Source organism: Egretta garzetta, unplaced genomic scaffold (assembly GCF_000687185.1).
Source record: "Egretta garzetta isolate BGI_Z169 unplaced genomic scaffold, ASM68718v1 scaffold111, whole genome shotgun sequence".
NCBI classification, from domain to species: Eukaryota; Metazoa; Chordata; class Aves; order Pelecaniformes; family Ardeidae; genus Egretta; species Egretta garzetta.
The window spans coordinates 1,535,768-1,550,155 of NW_009258672.1; the positions used below are offsets into that span (position 1 = coordinate 1,535,768).

At 40.2% G+C, this 14,388-nt stretch overlaps 1 protein-coding gene across 1 annotated transcript in view; it reads left to right on the forward strand.

Moving 5' to 3' along the window:
• The window catches only part of ADGRG2 (adhesion G protein-coupled receptor G2), a 49,424-nt gene that overhangs the window by 6,754 nt on the left and 28,282 nt on the right, over positions 1-14,388 (forward strand). The window contains exons 2-4 of the mRNA XM_035888566.1: positions 2,121-2,738; positions 12,584-12,625; positions 13,943-13,981. Of these exons, the coding sequence (XP_035744459.1) occupies positions 2,121-2,738; positions 12,584-12,625; positions 13,943-13,981 (699 nt within the window). The remainder of the gene's footprint in view (positions 1-2,120; positions 2,739-12,583; positions 12,626-13,942; positions 13,982-14,388) is intronic.

A 14,388-nucleotide genomic window follows, 5' to 3' on the forward strand; every position in this document is an offset into this window, starting at 1 on the left:
GGGCTGGAGCACCTCTCCTATGAGGACAGGCTGAGAGAGTTGGGCTTGTTCAGCCTGGAGAAGAGAAGGCTGCGGGGAGACCTGGTTACAGCCTTTCAGTACCTAAAGGGGGCCTATAGGAAAGATGGGGAAAATCTTTTTAGTAGGGCCAGCAGTGACAAGACAAGGGGTAATGGTTTTAAACTAAACCAGGGTAGGTTTAGACTAGATATAAGGAAGAAATTCTTTACAATGAGGGTGGTGAAACACTGGAACAGGTTGCCCAGAGAGGTGGTGGAGGCCCCATCCCTGGAAACATTCAAGGCCAGGTTGGATGGGGCTCTGAGCAGCCTGATCTAGTTAGCGGTGTCCCTGCTCCTGCGGGGGGGTTGGACTAGATGACCTCTAGGTGTCCCTTCCAACCCAAAACATTCTATGATTCTATGATTCTATGATTCTGTGTTGATCTTCAGGAGTGATTCAGGTTTCTGCTAATTAGCATCACAAAGGGAGTCTCAAAGCTATAGCATGCAACAGGAATGGTTATCAATGACTTTCCATGAAAGTGGATTGATATATTTTGTGTTTTCAACTTTTTCTGATAGCTTGTACTGATCAAGCTGCACTTGCAAGTTAGGAACTTCCTTCTGTTTCTCATTTGTTGCTATTGAAAAAAAAAAATCTGAGAGCCCTGTGGTCAAGAGACAGAAAAGTTGAACACATTCCTTATTCAGAACTGACTCATGAAAGCTGGTGCTCTGGTTGGTTAAGAAGATCACAGACAAGCTGGCTGTGACCTTGACAGCGAACTAGGACTATGAATGTAACCTACCTTGGAAAAAAAAACCTGATCCAAGTTACCTGGAAATTTGTCTTTTCACAGGGGAGCTAATGGAAAAGCTTTCCTCCTATATTGACCCGTCTTTTCCTGCTATTCAACCCTGACCAGTCATGACTGATCACTTACCTCTTCTGGAGGGTACATAAAAGCTCTGCATATATTGATAAATAAATGCCTCCTTAAAGGTGTCAGTAATGTGTTCTCTTGCTCTGGCTGAGCATCTACCAGGCTGTTTCATTTTTTCTGTAGTTATATTTCATGTCCCATAGGAGTTTTTCTTTTTTGTTGCTGATGGGTATGCCATAAAGCAAGTAATCATGATAATGATTGTGTGATTGGAATGCGCGTTTTTCCACAAAATAAGCGTTGGCTCCAAAGACCTTACATCCACAGCCACAAAAGCCTGTACTTTCTTGTAGTGGGACAATGGAGGAAATGAGGCACCTACAAGAACTTAACAGTTATGATCAAGTGTTTGGGATGTTCCCTGACAGTACTTGGTTTACCAGCATTGCCAGAGCCTGCCATCTTGTTTTCACCAGTACATTTACTGTTAGCATCTAAAATTCTATTTACTGTCACAGTTGAACTCTGGGTTGCCACCATCTCAATGCCTCAGTAGATACGAGATTCACAGACCGGATTTCTCTGCAAGTAAATGCCCTGGTAGGGAACAGGGAATGGGGGCTGGATGGGATTAATTTTATAATAACCCAGTGGATCCAAAACACATTTTCTGAAAGTCATCTAAACTCGCTCTCTTCTAGAATATGGCTATTTTCTATTTTTCTTGCTGAAACTCTGACAGTATGCAGCAGAGGTTTTAAGAATCTCAGGGTTGGAAAAAAATGGCATGGAGAAGCATGATCTTGTTCAGAGAAGGAGGATGCAAGGCTGGGACATGAGAAGGCAGTACGGTCCCTTCTTCTGTATTTTATCCAGTATCTATTAAATGCAAAATACCTGTGCAGGTTTGGGAATAGGAACCAGGATCTGTGATTCTCTTTTTGCCTCCCACTGGCTCTTTGGGTGGTGCCCTAGAGAGCTACATGGTCATCCTTCCTCTTGAGTTTTACTTCAAAGCTTTCATGAGCAGCTAGGATTTATTGACTTGCCTCCAAATTTGCCACTTCCCCACCACAAAAAAGCAAAAGAAAAGAGTACAAGGTTGTTTCTTAATGTGTTGTCTTGAAAACTCCTAGGTAAGTGCCTAGGAATGGTATTATATGGAAAAATAACATTCATTAGAAGATCCTTTTAAAAATGAAATAATTTTATAAATCACCTTTTCTTTATTTAGATCAGGAGGATTTCCTAGGACAATATAAAGCCGTCTTTAAGACTGCATGCGAAGATCCTTGGGTTATGTCACAAAGAATTTCTCTGCGTCCCTTGAAAGAACTCATTGTCTGTGTGCACCTCAAGCTATATTCCTCAAATAGTCCCTGGACAGCATATGTATACAATCAAGAAACACCTCACACCAATTTCTCTGCAAATAAGTATGAGCTTGGACTTACAGGAGATCATGGTAAATTGAGGATATGGTTGCTTGGAAATCAAATAAATACAACAGCAAGACTTCGTGAAAACACTTGGAATGAAATATGTATCCAGTGGAAAAGTGAAGATGAGGAGATGACGGTATTCATAAATAGAACAAAAAAATTTAACAAAAAACTATCTGGGAAAGATAATTTCCCTGGAAAAGGGCAGTTCTTACTTGGCTGTTCAAAGCTGCCAGGTACAGCTACATCACCTAACCTGGGTATGACTGGGGAGCTGTACATGTTCAGAATGTGGGATAAAGCTGATATAAAGCAATCTCGGAACTGCAAAGATAGTGGTGTTATACGCTGGAGAAAGGAGGATTGGGTCTATAATAAGACAGTGGAAGAGGATAGCTCTTTGCCATGTGGTAAGTACTGTTGCATCCCTGTTTTTAAAATAGTATTTTTGCCAAAAGCTGACCTGAACGTGTCTAACGTTTCTCTTCCAGATTTTACAAAGTCTTTGTCTGTTGGGCATTTCTAGCTAAATGCTTAATGAAATCATGTGAGCATTTGCAGCTATTGCCAGCTTTTATCTAAAACTAAAAAGTATAGCAGCAGTCCTTTAAAAACTTTCAACTTGGTTCAACTTTTGTGTCTGTCTGCTGTCCATGTAACGGTAATGAGAGGAGGATGCGTCCAAACAAAACTCCTTGGAGTATTAGGTGACTTTTTATCAATGTCATCTTAAAATAATTAACTCATACACCTTCTGTTCAGAGAATAAATACAGAGGAGAGCATTGCTGGTCCTTATACTGTGCATTCGCTGGACCAGAAATTTAACGAGTGCAACTTTTCAGTGCTTCACTGGCATGTTGCACCATCTTTAGCTGGTATGGTCTAGGTCTGTAAAGATTATTGCAGGCTCTGACGACTTCTTGTTTCTGTATCAGTAATGCCTTCCTTTATTAAAATGGCCAAATGGTTTCTCACGTATTTCTCAAAATTCCTCTCTGCCCTGAAAAAGAACCATAAAAAGCCTTAAAACAAAACAAAATAATATTTCATTTTCAGAGAAATTGAGTTTTAATATAGTTGAAATGGAGTTAAAGCAAGACAATAATCTTTCTAGCTTTTGCTATTGTGTCTGTTGACAAGAGAGACAAACCTGAATCAAGCTTTGGTGGGATCCAATTTATCAACCATAGTAAATGGTATTACCCCCTAAGACCTTCAGAGATTTTAAGGTGACTAGCTCAGTTGGTTCCTAAAATTCTTATATAGCATAGGTGCTTCAGTTAAACTGTGGCACCAACCTTAGTCTTCATCACCTTTATCCTTAAAACCTGTACCTATCTATTTTGTGCAGACTAAAAAACATCTTTTAGCTATGTAATGTTATAATCACTGCCTGCCTGGGTAGATTAAAGGTGTCTTAGTAGGGGCATTAAAATAAGGTGACATGATTTCTTTTTCTGGGAGATAAAGAAATATGTCCGACAAACCAGGACTCATGGAGAACGCCTCTAACACTGGGTCATAATGAATAAAATTCTTCTGCTGGCCTGATGCTGTAGTTGAAAGCACACCTTCTCTGTTGGGTTGTGTGTTTTGGGAGAGGAACTGAAGAAAGGATGTCTTTCTTTGCTCATGTGTGACTGTGTTTGAATGAACACAGTCCTAGGGCTGAAAGGGGAAACATTCTGGCTACCAGACAAAACTTTGGTACAAAGATAGTCTGAGAGAGAGATCTGTCTGGACGGTGGGGTAAATCCTGGTTACCTTTCACTGAGGCACAGAAAGGACAACCTTCTTGTTTTCAGTTCCTGCACCTTCTGCCCTGAATACCTGATGCACCTGATGCCCTGCATCCTTGAGCATCATCACAGGGCAGCTTGGTTAGGCAATGCCCAACTCCAGCCCCACTGATTAATGATTTTAGAATTAGTGATTTAGGGGCTTGTGGATCCTTTGTCTAACTGCAAGAGCTAGTGAGTGTGTAAGATGCATGTTTTCCAAAGCTCTGTTACTTAGCCAAATTGAACTGTAATTATGCTGACAGAGGTTTGTTTCCATACAGAGGCCATCTCTACTGCCAAATATAAGTTCTCTCCTCTAGATAACTTGGAAGAATAGCAGCTTTTGGAAGAAAAATTCACTGGAATTTTTTTAACAGTTTATTTGCTTGTTTTCAGGAATAGATGTATTTTAGCTGATTGCCCTCCCCCTCCAAGTCAGCTTGTGAAAGCCATATATTTAGCAAATATCAGTCCAACAATTAAACAAAAACAAAGCATTGACAGTAGGAGCATATAATAGTAAGTGTAAGGCAATTTTAATTGATGGTGCTACTAGTCTTACAATCTGATTTCTTTCTGTAAGTTCCTCTGTACACCTGTGTAAAAATTATCTGATTTGGGGGGCTTCTCTGTTTTTGTTAAAACCGAAGGACTTTGAGTAGTAAGTCTCCAGAAAGATCTGATTTTGCATCCACAAAGGACGTAATTGGCAATAGGCTAAAACTTGGGAAAAGGCTATGCTTCCTGTGTAGGCACAAAAAGTGAAAAGGAAGTGGTTCATTACAGTCATAATTGTGCCGGAGGACAAGTTTCAGCATTTTTTTTTATGACCTGGTTGGCATTTTGTGCCTACGTAAAACCACAATTTGTAAAATATTCAGCCAGAGGTTACCATGATTTCTGCGATTTCTCCTTTTCTCAGCCACTCAAAATTTTTGTGCAGGGTAAGCCATTATCTAATCAGTGTCTCATAGGCAGTGATGCACTTCATTAATGTCTAGATTTACTTAACATCACATTATTAATTTGTTTCCTTACCTCCTTTTCTCGCCTTTCTTTTTGTTGACTCTTTAGATTCTTTTTCTTTCGGCTTTATTACTTATTTTTCTAATAACTATTCAGATCACCAAAAATGTATTCAGTTTTTTCTTAACCATGTGAGGTCTAATAAGGATTCTGGTAAGATTTACACATGTGCTTAGCACTTAAAGGTATGCTCAACTTTAACCAAGTAGTTTGCTCCCCAGAAATGGATGGGATTACCTTTGCAGTAGCTACGTCTGTTATGCGTCTGAAGATTTGCAAGAAAGGACATATCTGGCTGCTTCCCAGTTTGTGATGAGGGCTGATCACATTTCTTGGACTAATGGAACATAGCAATAGAAAACTTTTAGCTCTGAGTTAAAGATGCAACTCTTCTTCTTCCAGTCACACAGCCTTCTGCTTCTCCTCTGCTTGGTGTAGCCATTACATGCTGAGCAGAAGTAAATACTGCAGGTAGGGCCAAAGAGGGAAGGAGGCCCCACACACTGTGCCTCACTAACCTTTCCCCTTCCAACTCCTCTGGTTCCTTTGATAATTCCCCTTTCGCTGAGAACTAGAAATAGCCTAACTGCTGTAGTATGGAGAAAAAGTGCCACAGATTGAATGTATCTCACTTTAAAGATCAACTCCTGGTGTTTAAAAATATGTAAGTGAAGAAAGATGTGCTCACTGTTCCAAATGCCAACTTTGGAAAATTTCTTTATCTTCTTCCTTGATGAATGATTCCTATGTAGCTGCATACGTTAATGTGGACAATGTGAGTGATATCACTATTGTCTCTGCGTAATCCAAGAAAAAAATGCACTAAGTAATACAAGGCTCTGGGTGATTTAAGAGAACACAAAGGCACAAGAAAATAGGTGAGTTTGAAATGCTAAATGTTTGAAGAGAAACTTAGTCATCTGTGAGCAGCAGCTCTTTGGTTGTCATTTTTACATGGCATATTTGGAAGTTGCCTTTAATAATAACTTGACAACTGGAAGAAATGTACTGTTTAAACATTAATCTTTGCAGTTACACATTAAACAGTAACATGCTTAAACCAAGTAAGTAAGGAGCACAGAGATGACAGGATATCTTTTACAAATTTAAAAAAATAAATACAATAGATGACTTATGGCATAACTGTAAATAGTGTCACTGACAGTAAAGCACTATCATCTCATCTGTGGTATCGGTGCTCTAACTTTTAGCAGGAGTCCAGTGCCTGTTGCTTTTCGTTGCATGTTTTTCCATAAATGCAATTCAGTGTTTATATTGTAGCATTTTAGATTTTTTTAAAACTGTCCAGTCCAAGTTTTGAGATTAGGGTGTTGCCCCCTCTTTCCGTGCATCCTTTTCACTCCGAATATTGTTGAGCCTTCCACTGGCGTTGCTGGAGGAGGTTCCCAGGCTTGTGGGAATAAAGCAGTTTAATGCTGATGGGAGAAAAGGGAAGGTGACCGATGCCCTGTGTGACTATTTTGCCTTTGCCTGCTTAAGGAAGAGGAAAACTTCAGTTTGGGCTGTTATTCTAGTTTGCAGGTGGGGGCAACAGGAGGTATGGTTTAGGTTCATGTAATCCCTTTTAAAGATTTCCTGAGCTGTGCACTTCTGACGACAGGATCAGCTTTCCTGGAAGGGAGCGTGGAGTCCCAAGGCTTTACCTCCTCAGACAGAAGATGGAAATGTAGCTGCCACTCATCCACTCATCCAGTCTGCATCCTAGTCTGTTGGGTGCCAAACTTTGGGCCATATTGTTAAGTTTACTGAGTGGATCATGAAAGCTGGAGATGGAAAAATAAATTATTTGCCCCAATACCATTTTCTTTCTCAAACCATAAGGACAGGATACTATAGAAACCTCTAGAAGCTCTTAAAGGAAGTAAATGTGACAGGGGATGGAAAAATACCTAACTCTGGAGTGCCTGTTTGATGAGTCATGTACCACTCTACTTTGACCCTTCTCACGGTACCATCCCCTGCCCCTCCGCACTGTGCAGGCTGGGCAGGGTGGGTATCCATGTGGAGGCTCTAGTTCACCACAGTTCAGACTCTTTTTCTCCTCCTAAGAAAGCACTCTAGTTGCTGTCCCAGGCTTGCTCAAAGGATGCTTTCTGCAAAAGTTTAAAGGCAATCATGAAGTGTTAGGTAAAACAGTATTAGTCAGCAGCAACACGGCTCCCCTGAGATAGGGGAGCAAGAAGCAGCTGCCAGTAACTTAGTTCTTGCATGATGATGTTATCTGCAGCCAGGTTCTAGCTGCTTCTCACTCCTCCACCCTGGAAAAACTGAACTGCTTCTGGCAGAGGGTTTTGCCTGAACACAGGTGAATCAGAAAGCGTGTTGCCTTTCCAAAAATTTTAAGAAAGGGTGTACTGATGATAAATTAGATTGGAGGTAGGGAGAAGAAAAGGGTATTTTTCATTCTTCCAGTTGGAGATAGAACACTGTACATTGTTCATGCTTTAAGGGCTTTTTCTGTATCGTGTCTAAGTTACTGAGCAAAAGGCATGCCATGAATGACAAGGCCTTTGGTGCAGGGACCAGAACCATCCATCCCATCTTGACCACTGTATTACAAAGCCTGCTTCTCCTTTTCTTTCCCTTTGACCGAATTGATTTTTGAATTCTGCTTTGCTTGGTGGAACAGCTTCAGTGGGACATGTGGAGACCATCCCACCCTAACAGAGCCAGTAGACTGATAGTTAAGATCTCCCATGTGAAGGAATGCTGTAAAGCACAAGGCTATTTCATAGACAGGGCCAGGCACTGGTCTCTCTCAGGCCTACATCAGTTTGTGGACCTGTTATTAATGGTTTTAGTCTCCTACCAGACTGGAGCTGCTAAACTTACACTGGTTCCCATTGTCATACAAAGTCATTATGGGAAATGAAGGTTGTCACAATGCAAATACTGGTTCCCAGGTAAGCTTTTTACAGCTGTGATATGGAGCGATGGCAAAAGTTGCTAAACAGGTTTCATACTAGTGGAACAGTTTCCTCTGCCTTACAGGGATCTGATTCTCAAGTCTTGGCTTAGCTAGCTATTTGTGTCGGAACAGTACAAAGTGATACGAAGACAGTAGGGGACTTGCTGCTTTTGTTTCTAGTGATGCATGTTAGTAACAGAAACTGGTGCATCTCTCTTTTAATTGAGTTGCCTTTTCCTTCAATAAAAAACAGTTCTTGTGGGAACCTATTCTGTCTCCCTTGCAGCAAAAGCAAAGAATAATACTGAATAATGTTACTTGCCTATTTATTTGCTGTTTGGATCCTCAGGAATGTTTTCTATTCAAAGCCAATGTAGAAAAGTGTTACTGCAATATAGAATGTCTTGTTTTGGAATAGGATATTAGGTATGTTGATTTGATGATCCTAAGCTAACAGTGTTGCAAATAAAAATGCGTGGAGCAAATAAAATGTTGTTTCATATATGTAAGGATTTTCTTGCTTTTACCGACGGTAAGCAACCTAAGGGAAATAAATTTTCTGTTAGCTTGTAACTAGCACACCTTGAGTTACTTTACTTTCCTTTTTACATGTCAGCTTTAGAGATACTTTAGATTGGACTTTAATCCTTTCCAAATAAACCCTATTCACTTTCTTTTCTAGCTCTTAAACACAACAAAGGAGGAGGGTTGTCAAATGTAAGTGAAATTAAATAATATATGACAGCCTCTCCTTCTTCTCCCTTTCTGTATGCAAAGGTGATTGTGATGAAAGACTTGGTTAGTGAACTTAATGCTGCACTTTGATCAGTGACAAGTGTCATTCTCGCAGATAATTTCTAGCAACTGTAGGCATGTGAATATTGTTCTGTAAGAGAAGTCATGGTTAGATTTGTGTCCAGAAAAAAGTGCCCCTCAGATTATGCATGCCACCATCACTTACTGCATTTGCCAGCTCCATATTCATGGCTTGTGCTTAGCTTATTTTGCTCCCTGTACTGCTGGATTTGTTATTAAAAGCATTTGGCATTTTTAGAGTTCACTGTCTTCTTACTAGCCTACAGTACTAAACATGTTAGTGGACAATTTTCTTACCTACCTCAGGATACCGCTTGTACTCTCAAAAATTCACAAAGCAGGTTGAAGGGATATGGAGGATGGGAAATGCAGTTTGTCTACAATGACTATATCTATACTGACTCCTCAAAGACTATGTGAGAAAGACCTTAATGTCAGATTCCCCAGGCAGATTTGTAATTTTTTTTAGTGGGCAGAAGAAGCACTGTGGTGGTCTTTTCTGTGAGATGCTGCACACTTCAAGAGGTGGGTTCCTTTTGAGGATTTAATTTCCTCCAGGGACCTTTGGTTGGGGATAAGGGCTTTTGCACAAGGTGCTAACCACTTAATAAGACAGAACCAGTGGCAGGGAAAATTTGGAGATGGAATTCACTTCCTGTGGTAGGAAAGCCAGTTTGCCCACATGTGGAAGGATACTTCCTTCTCTAACCAGAATTCCACTTTACTTTATGTAGAATTAACTCAATTATTTTTATTCACCCCATTCTACTGTAAAAACTATTTACTGTTTAAACAGCACAGAACAGTTTTATCTGACTACTGCTTCAGTTCAGCACATTATTTAAAGCTGGTATTGTATCTAAAAATACCTAATTTCTGTACAATGTTAAAGTAACAACACTTCTACATAAGAGCTCCAGAACACATATCTTATAGGATCATGTATTTTAACCAGACTTACCATATAGCGAGAAGTCCAATATTTCCTGAAAATTGACTCTAAAAGTTAAGATTATAGCCAAATTTTAATGATCTATGTTGTTCATACAGTGCTAGATGTTAAAGAAGACCAATTGGATTTCTCTTTAGGCAGAATCCTAGTTGTCTCAAATGAGATGTTTGGTTTAACTTGGTTTTGTCTTTACTGACATAATTCAGTAGACTGATGTGTATGAAAGTGTAATTTTTTACTTACACTTTTTACTTAATGCATGTGTATTATTTTCCTTGGAATATTGGTGTTCTCTCTCTCTCTCTCTCTCTCTCTTCTTTTACATGAGAAAATTTCTACCCAGGATGCAAATCAAGTAAAACTAACAGTTAATTTCAAGGAAAACCCCTTAAAAAATTAAACATAGTGCAATTCATCCTGCTATGTTTCAGAGTTGCTGCTTCTAGCTTCATGCAGTGTATGACATTCAACAAAAATGAACTGACATTTCTTTAGATCTCTTCAAGCTCCCATGTACTCTCTTACTCCTGATCATTGGCCTCAGTATCCCAGCACTGGAGCAACCAGGCAGCGATCTGCTTACCTGGCTGGCAGCTGTAATCATCATGCATATCTTGCACCTTGCTCAGGAATAGGGACTGGGTCATTTCTGTTCTCTTATGATTTCTGTCACTGCCCCCTCCTGTTCTTGTGGCTGTCCTGCTGCAGAACAGGCTGCCTCTTCTGAGTCTTCTTCCTGCATTCCCTCAAGAGGAGCTTCTTCCTCCTTCACTAACTGGGTCAACCTCCATTTCCATTGTTTCCTCTGGACTGCAGGAGTGACTATTATGGCTAAGATTGTGTCTCTGGTTTAGCCACAGCATCTATTTTTATGTCCTTAGATCCAGAGACCTTCTTGTTCCTTTCAGGGTACTGGACGCATGCCTGGTAGGCATAGGCCAAGCCCCAACGCAGCACCAAAAGTCTCTGTCAGTCTTTGGTGCAAGCAAGACATCCTGCCTTCAAGTTCTCTGCCATTTCAACAGGATTCTCTGCCTGTTCAGGTGTAAACTCCCAGGATATCAGAGGTGAAAACTGCTCTAGGCATCTGCCCAAATTCTCCCACATACCTTGCTACCCAGGAATCTGCTGCGTCAAACCACTTTCCTGTGTGTCGTCCCCAGTGGAGGTCCCACAGAGATTTTAACTTGGATTACTGGATTCAGAGTCTGAGGATGGTCTTGTAGGCTACTGATGCCAGTGGACCACCACTGATGGAAGAAGGAAGATGTCCAGTATCTGAGGGAATTAGCAGTGGTGGCAGTGGTCTGCAGCACCCTAGACAACAACCAGGTCTTCAAAGATCTGGATGACGTCCATTGCACATGGACCATGCGGCAGAGGTTAGTACAGTACACACCAGTGTAATATGCCAACACCTTGGTGATGATGGACTGGCTGGATATCAAAGCACTGTCTGTGGATAAACTGTCCTACCAGCTCCAGGAATTCAAAGAGAATCACTGTTCCTCCACAACCCTGTGGGCCTGCATCTTGGCTGTAGCTGGAGTGTCCCACCAGGTTCAGTGACTTGAAGAGGATATCTCTTCCGCCTTGCCCTAACAGCCAGGGTCTCAGCTATCAAGGGTGTTGAAGTAGGTGGCAGTGCCTCAACTTTATGTCATGCTGTGTTGCCACTTGTTTTTCAAGGCCCGGGATGATGTTTTGGGTGGTGGCATAGGCTGCAGGGTACACTTCTAGCTACTTGCTAGCTGCCTCCACCACAGGAAACACAGAGCACTTGCCTTGGTGGCAGATTCACAGTGGTGGTCTGATGTAATCGAGCTGCTAGGCCTTCTCCTATTAATAGCCCAGCCACCATCTTCTGTTCCAGGGTACACTTCAGTCACTTGGCTCACTTGACGACAGTGCATGTTTCACACTCATGGGTAACCTGTGCAATAGCTTCAATTGTCAGATTCACACCTTGATCAAGAGCCCATCTATGTGTTGCATCTCTCCCTACGTGTCCCTAGAGACACCATGTTTCATGGGCCTTTGAGCTAGAAATAGCTCACCTTTTCATTCCCAGTCCAGGTCCACCTGAGACACTTCATTGCTGGCAGCCTGATCTATCTGCTCATTGTTTAGACGTTCTTCGGTGGTGTAACTCTTGGGCATGTGAGCATGTACATGACGTATATGCACATTGTGATGTAGATGTGTTCTCAAAATACATCTCATGTGATTTGTAAATATGTATGGAATAAAGCATCCCTGCCTTACCCAGCTCTCCTGCCCCCTGCTTTTTTTTTTTTGTAATTTCTCTGTTTCTCTTTGTATTAGTAAAATTGCACTTCTTGAATAAATCGTCAGCATTTCTTCTCCACATATTTGCAAAAATAAGTGTGTGAAAGCACAGTTGTGTGTACCTGTTACATTTTTGGTTGCTGCTATTTAGTCTATTTCATCTTTACTCAAGCAAATGTGCTGAAAGGGTTTCTGAAGACATTGGCAATGGCAAAGGCAGTGGGAAAGCTCACAGCCTAATCTGTGTCTTCCATAAGTATAAAAGTGATAAACTGAGTAAACAGCTTTCAAAAAGATCAACATACATTTCTCAATGGATGCAAAGTAGTTTTGCAAACCAGCCTGAATTGAGGTGAGTAGCACATCTAAAATGGTTGCATTTAAAAAAGTGTGTGTATATATGCGTGTGTACCAATATGTGTAACACTTCTGCTCCTAAAAAATCTTTCTCCCTTTGTAGTGGAAACTGCTGCTACGTTGCCTGGCAGAAAACAGATAACAGGTATATGGGGGTTCCGTGTAACTTTTTCCCCATTGTTCTTGTATTTTAAAAAGTGTGTGGGAAGATTGCTGCTGCTCTTACTTTTTATTTCATGGAGATAGTTAAGAATATGTAAATATTTGCAAGTGAATTATGATGCATATCATCCTTGTGGCTTATTAGCATATTTCATGGTGCAAATAACATCAGTAGTTTTCCAGAGAAAATGAAAATAAGGTCACTGAGATGACTCCAATTCTCCTTTTGTTGCAGAAATTATTTTTACATTTATTCTTTGGAAAGAAGCTGTTACTAGTTTTCAGTAAGGCAAGCAAAATAGTCTGAGCAAGAAATCATGTGAGTGATTAGCATTTCAGAAATTCTTTGTTTACCATGTTTAACTAAAAAATTCGGGTTTCTGCAGACTTCTGGTATCTCTGACTTAAGTCTTCTACAACAGTAGGTAAGGCTTTACAGTATAATTAGCGTATTTTAAGTAACATTACAGGATGACTTTTGAGTTTTGAGAGAAGATGTTGAAATACCTTAAGTATATTTTTTTAAATAGTGTTCCATGTTTGCAGCCAGCTGTTCTTTAGACTGTATTTCTGTGATAACTGTGACTTGACTTGTCCGTGGCACTGTCAAAAACCACTTAGTGAATGAAAAGACTAACTTTGAAGTTGCTATGTGAACCAGATATCAAATTCCCTAATTTGTTTTTGATCAAAATACTGACTGTAACAACATCAAAGGTTTAGTGGCTAGTGTTTGCTATATAAATAGCTGGCTGGCTGCTATCAAGATCAGAGATTCAAACTTGAAATGAATTAGCTTTTTATAATGCTGTTTTTTGCGTGATAGAAAAGAGAACAGATATGTATGGGATAAATTTTAAATGGCAAGTCTCAGTGTTACTATACCCAACTACAGCCATCTTGTTATGTACGCTTGATTCCCATTCCCAGAACTAGCATGACACTCAGGGTAGGCATGCGGCTTTCAGGCTAGTGTGGCCCATATCTTGGGTCAATGATTTTTTATTTCTTAACATTATACAATGCAAACTGTCCATTATTTGTTGAAAAGAAATCGTTCTTCAGTTGAATTCTATTTAAATTAATAAAAATTGTAAATTTTTAAATCAGAGATTGTTACACCTGCCTTTTTTGACAACCTGGAAGTGTTCTTCTATAAGCAGGTGTTGCCCTCTTCTGGTGAATACAGTAAACTTTTGATAATCTAAGGAAAGGCTGCTGAGGATGGCTATGTATGTGTCTGAAACTTCATGATGGTCCTTTTTTTCCCTCTTTTTTTTTTTTCTCTCTGAAACAAAAGCTGCTAATTCAGGAGAATCAGCTGCAACAACCATTTCTGGTAAGAAAATCAGGACTTTACTGATTCCTGTAATGTTTGTTATTTCCTGTTAGATAAATCTTCTGCTTTTATCTGAGGTAATGTAAATGAGTCCCAAAATCTAATGTTTTCATTGTTTATTACAATTATTTCATTGTTTTGAAGGAAAGATTAATTTCTTTATTCTACTTTGTAATGAAATAGCCTACCTTATAGGATCATTCATGGTTTGTGGCAGTGATGCTTGGGGATGAAATAGGTGCAAGTTGCTTGATCAAGAGCCTTATGTCCAGTAGCCTAAAGAGTGAACAGTTTGCATAGATAGCAGAGGAGGAACACTGTAGTGAGAGAGCTCCCTTACATCTCCTCCCACCCTAGCAGATGTGCATATGTCATTTGATGCAGTGCGGTATCTCCCTCCCCCCTCC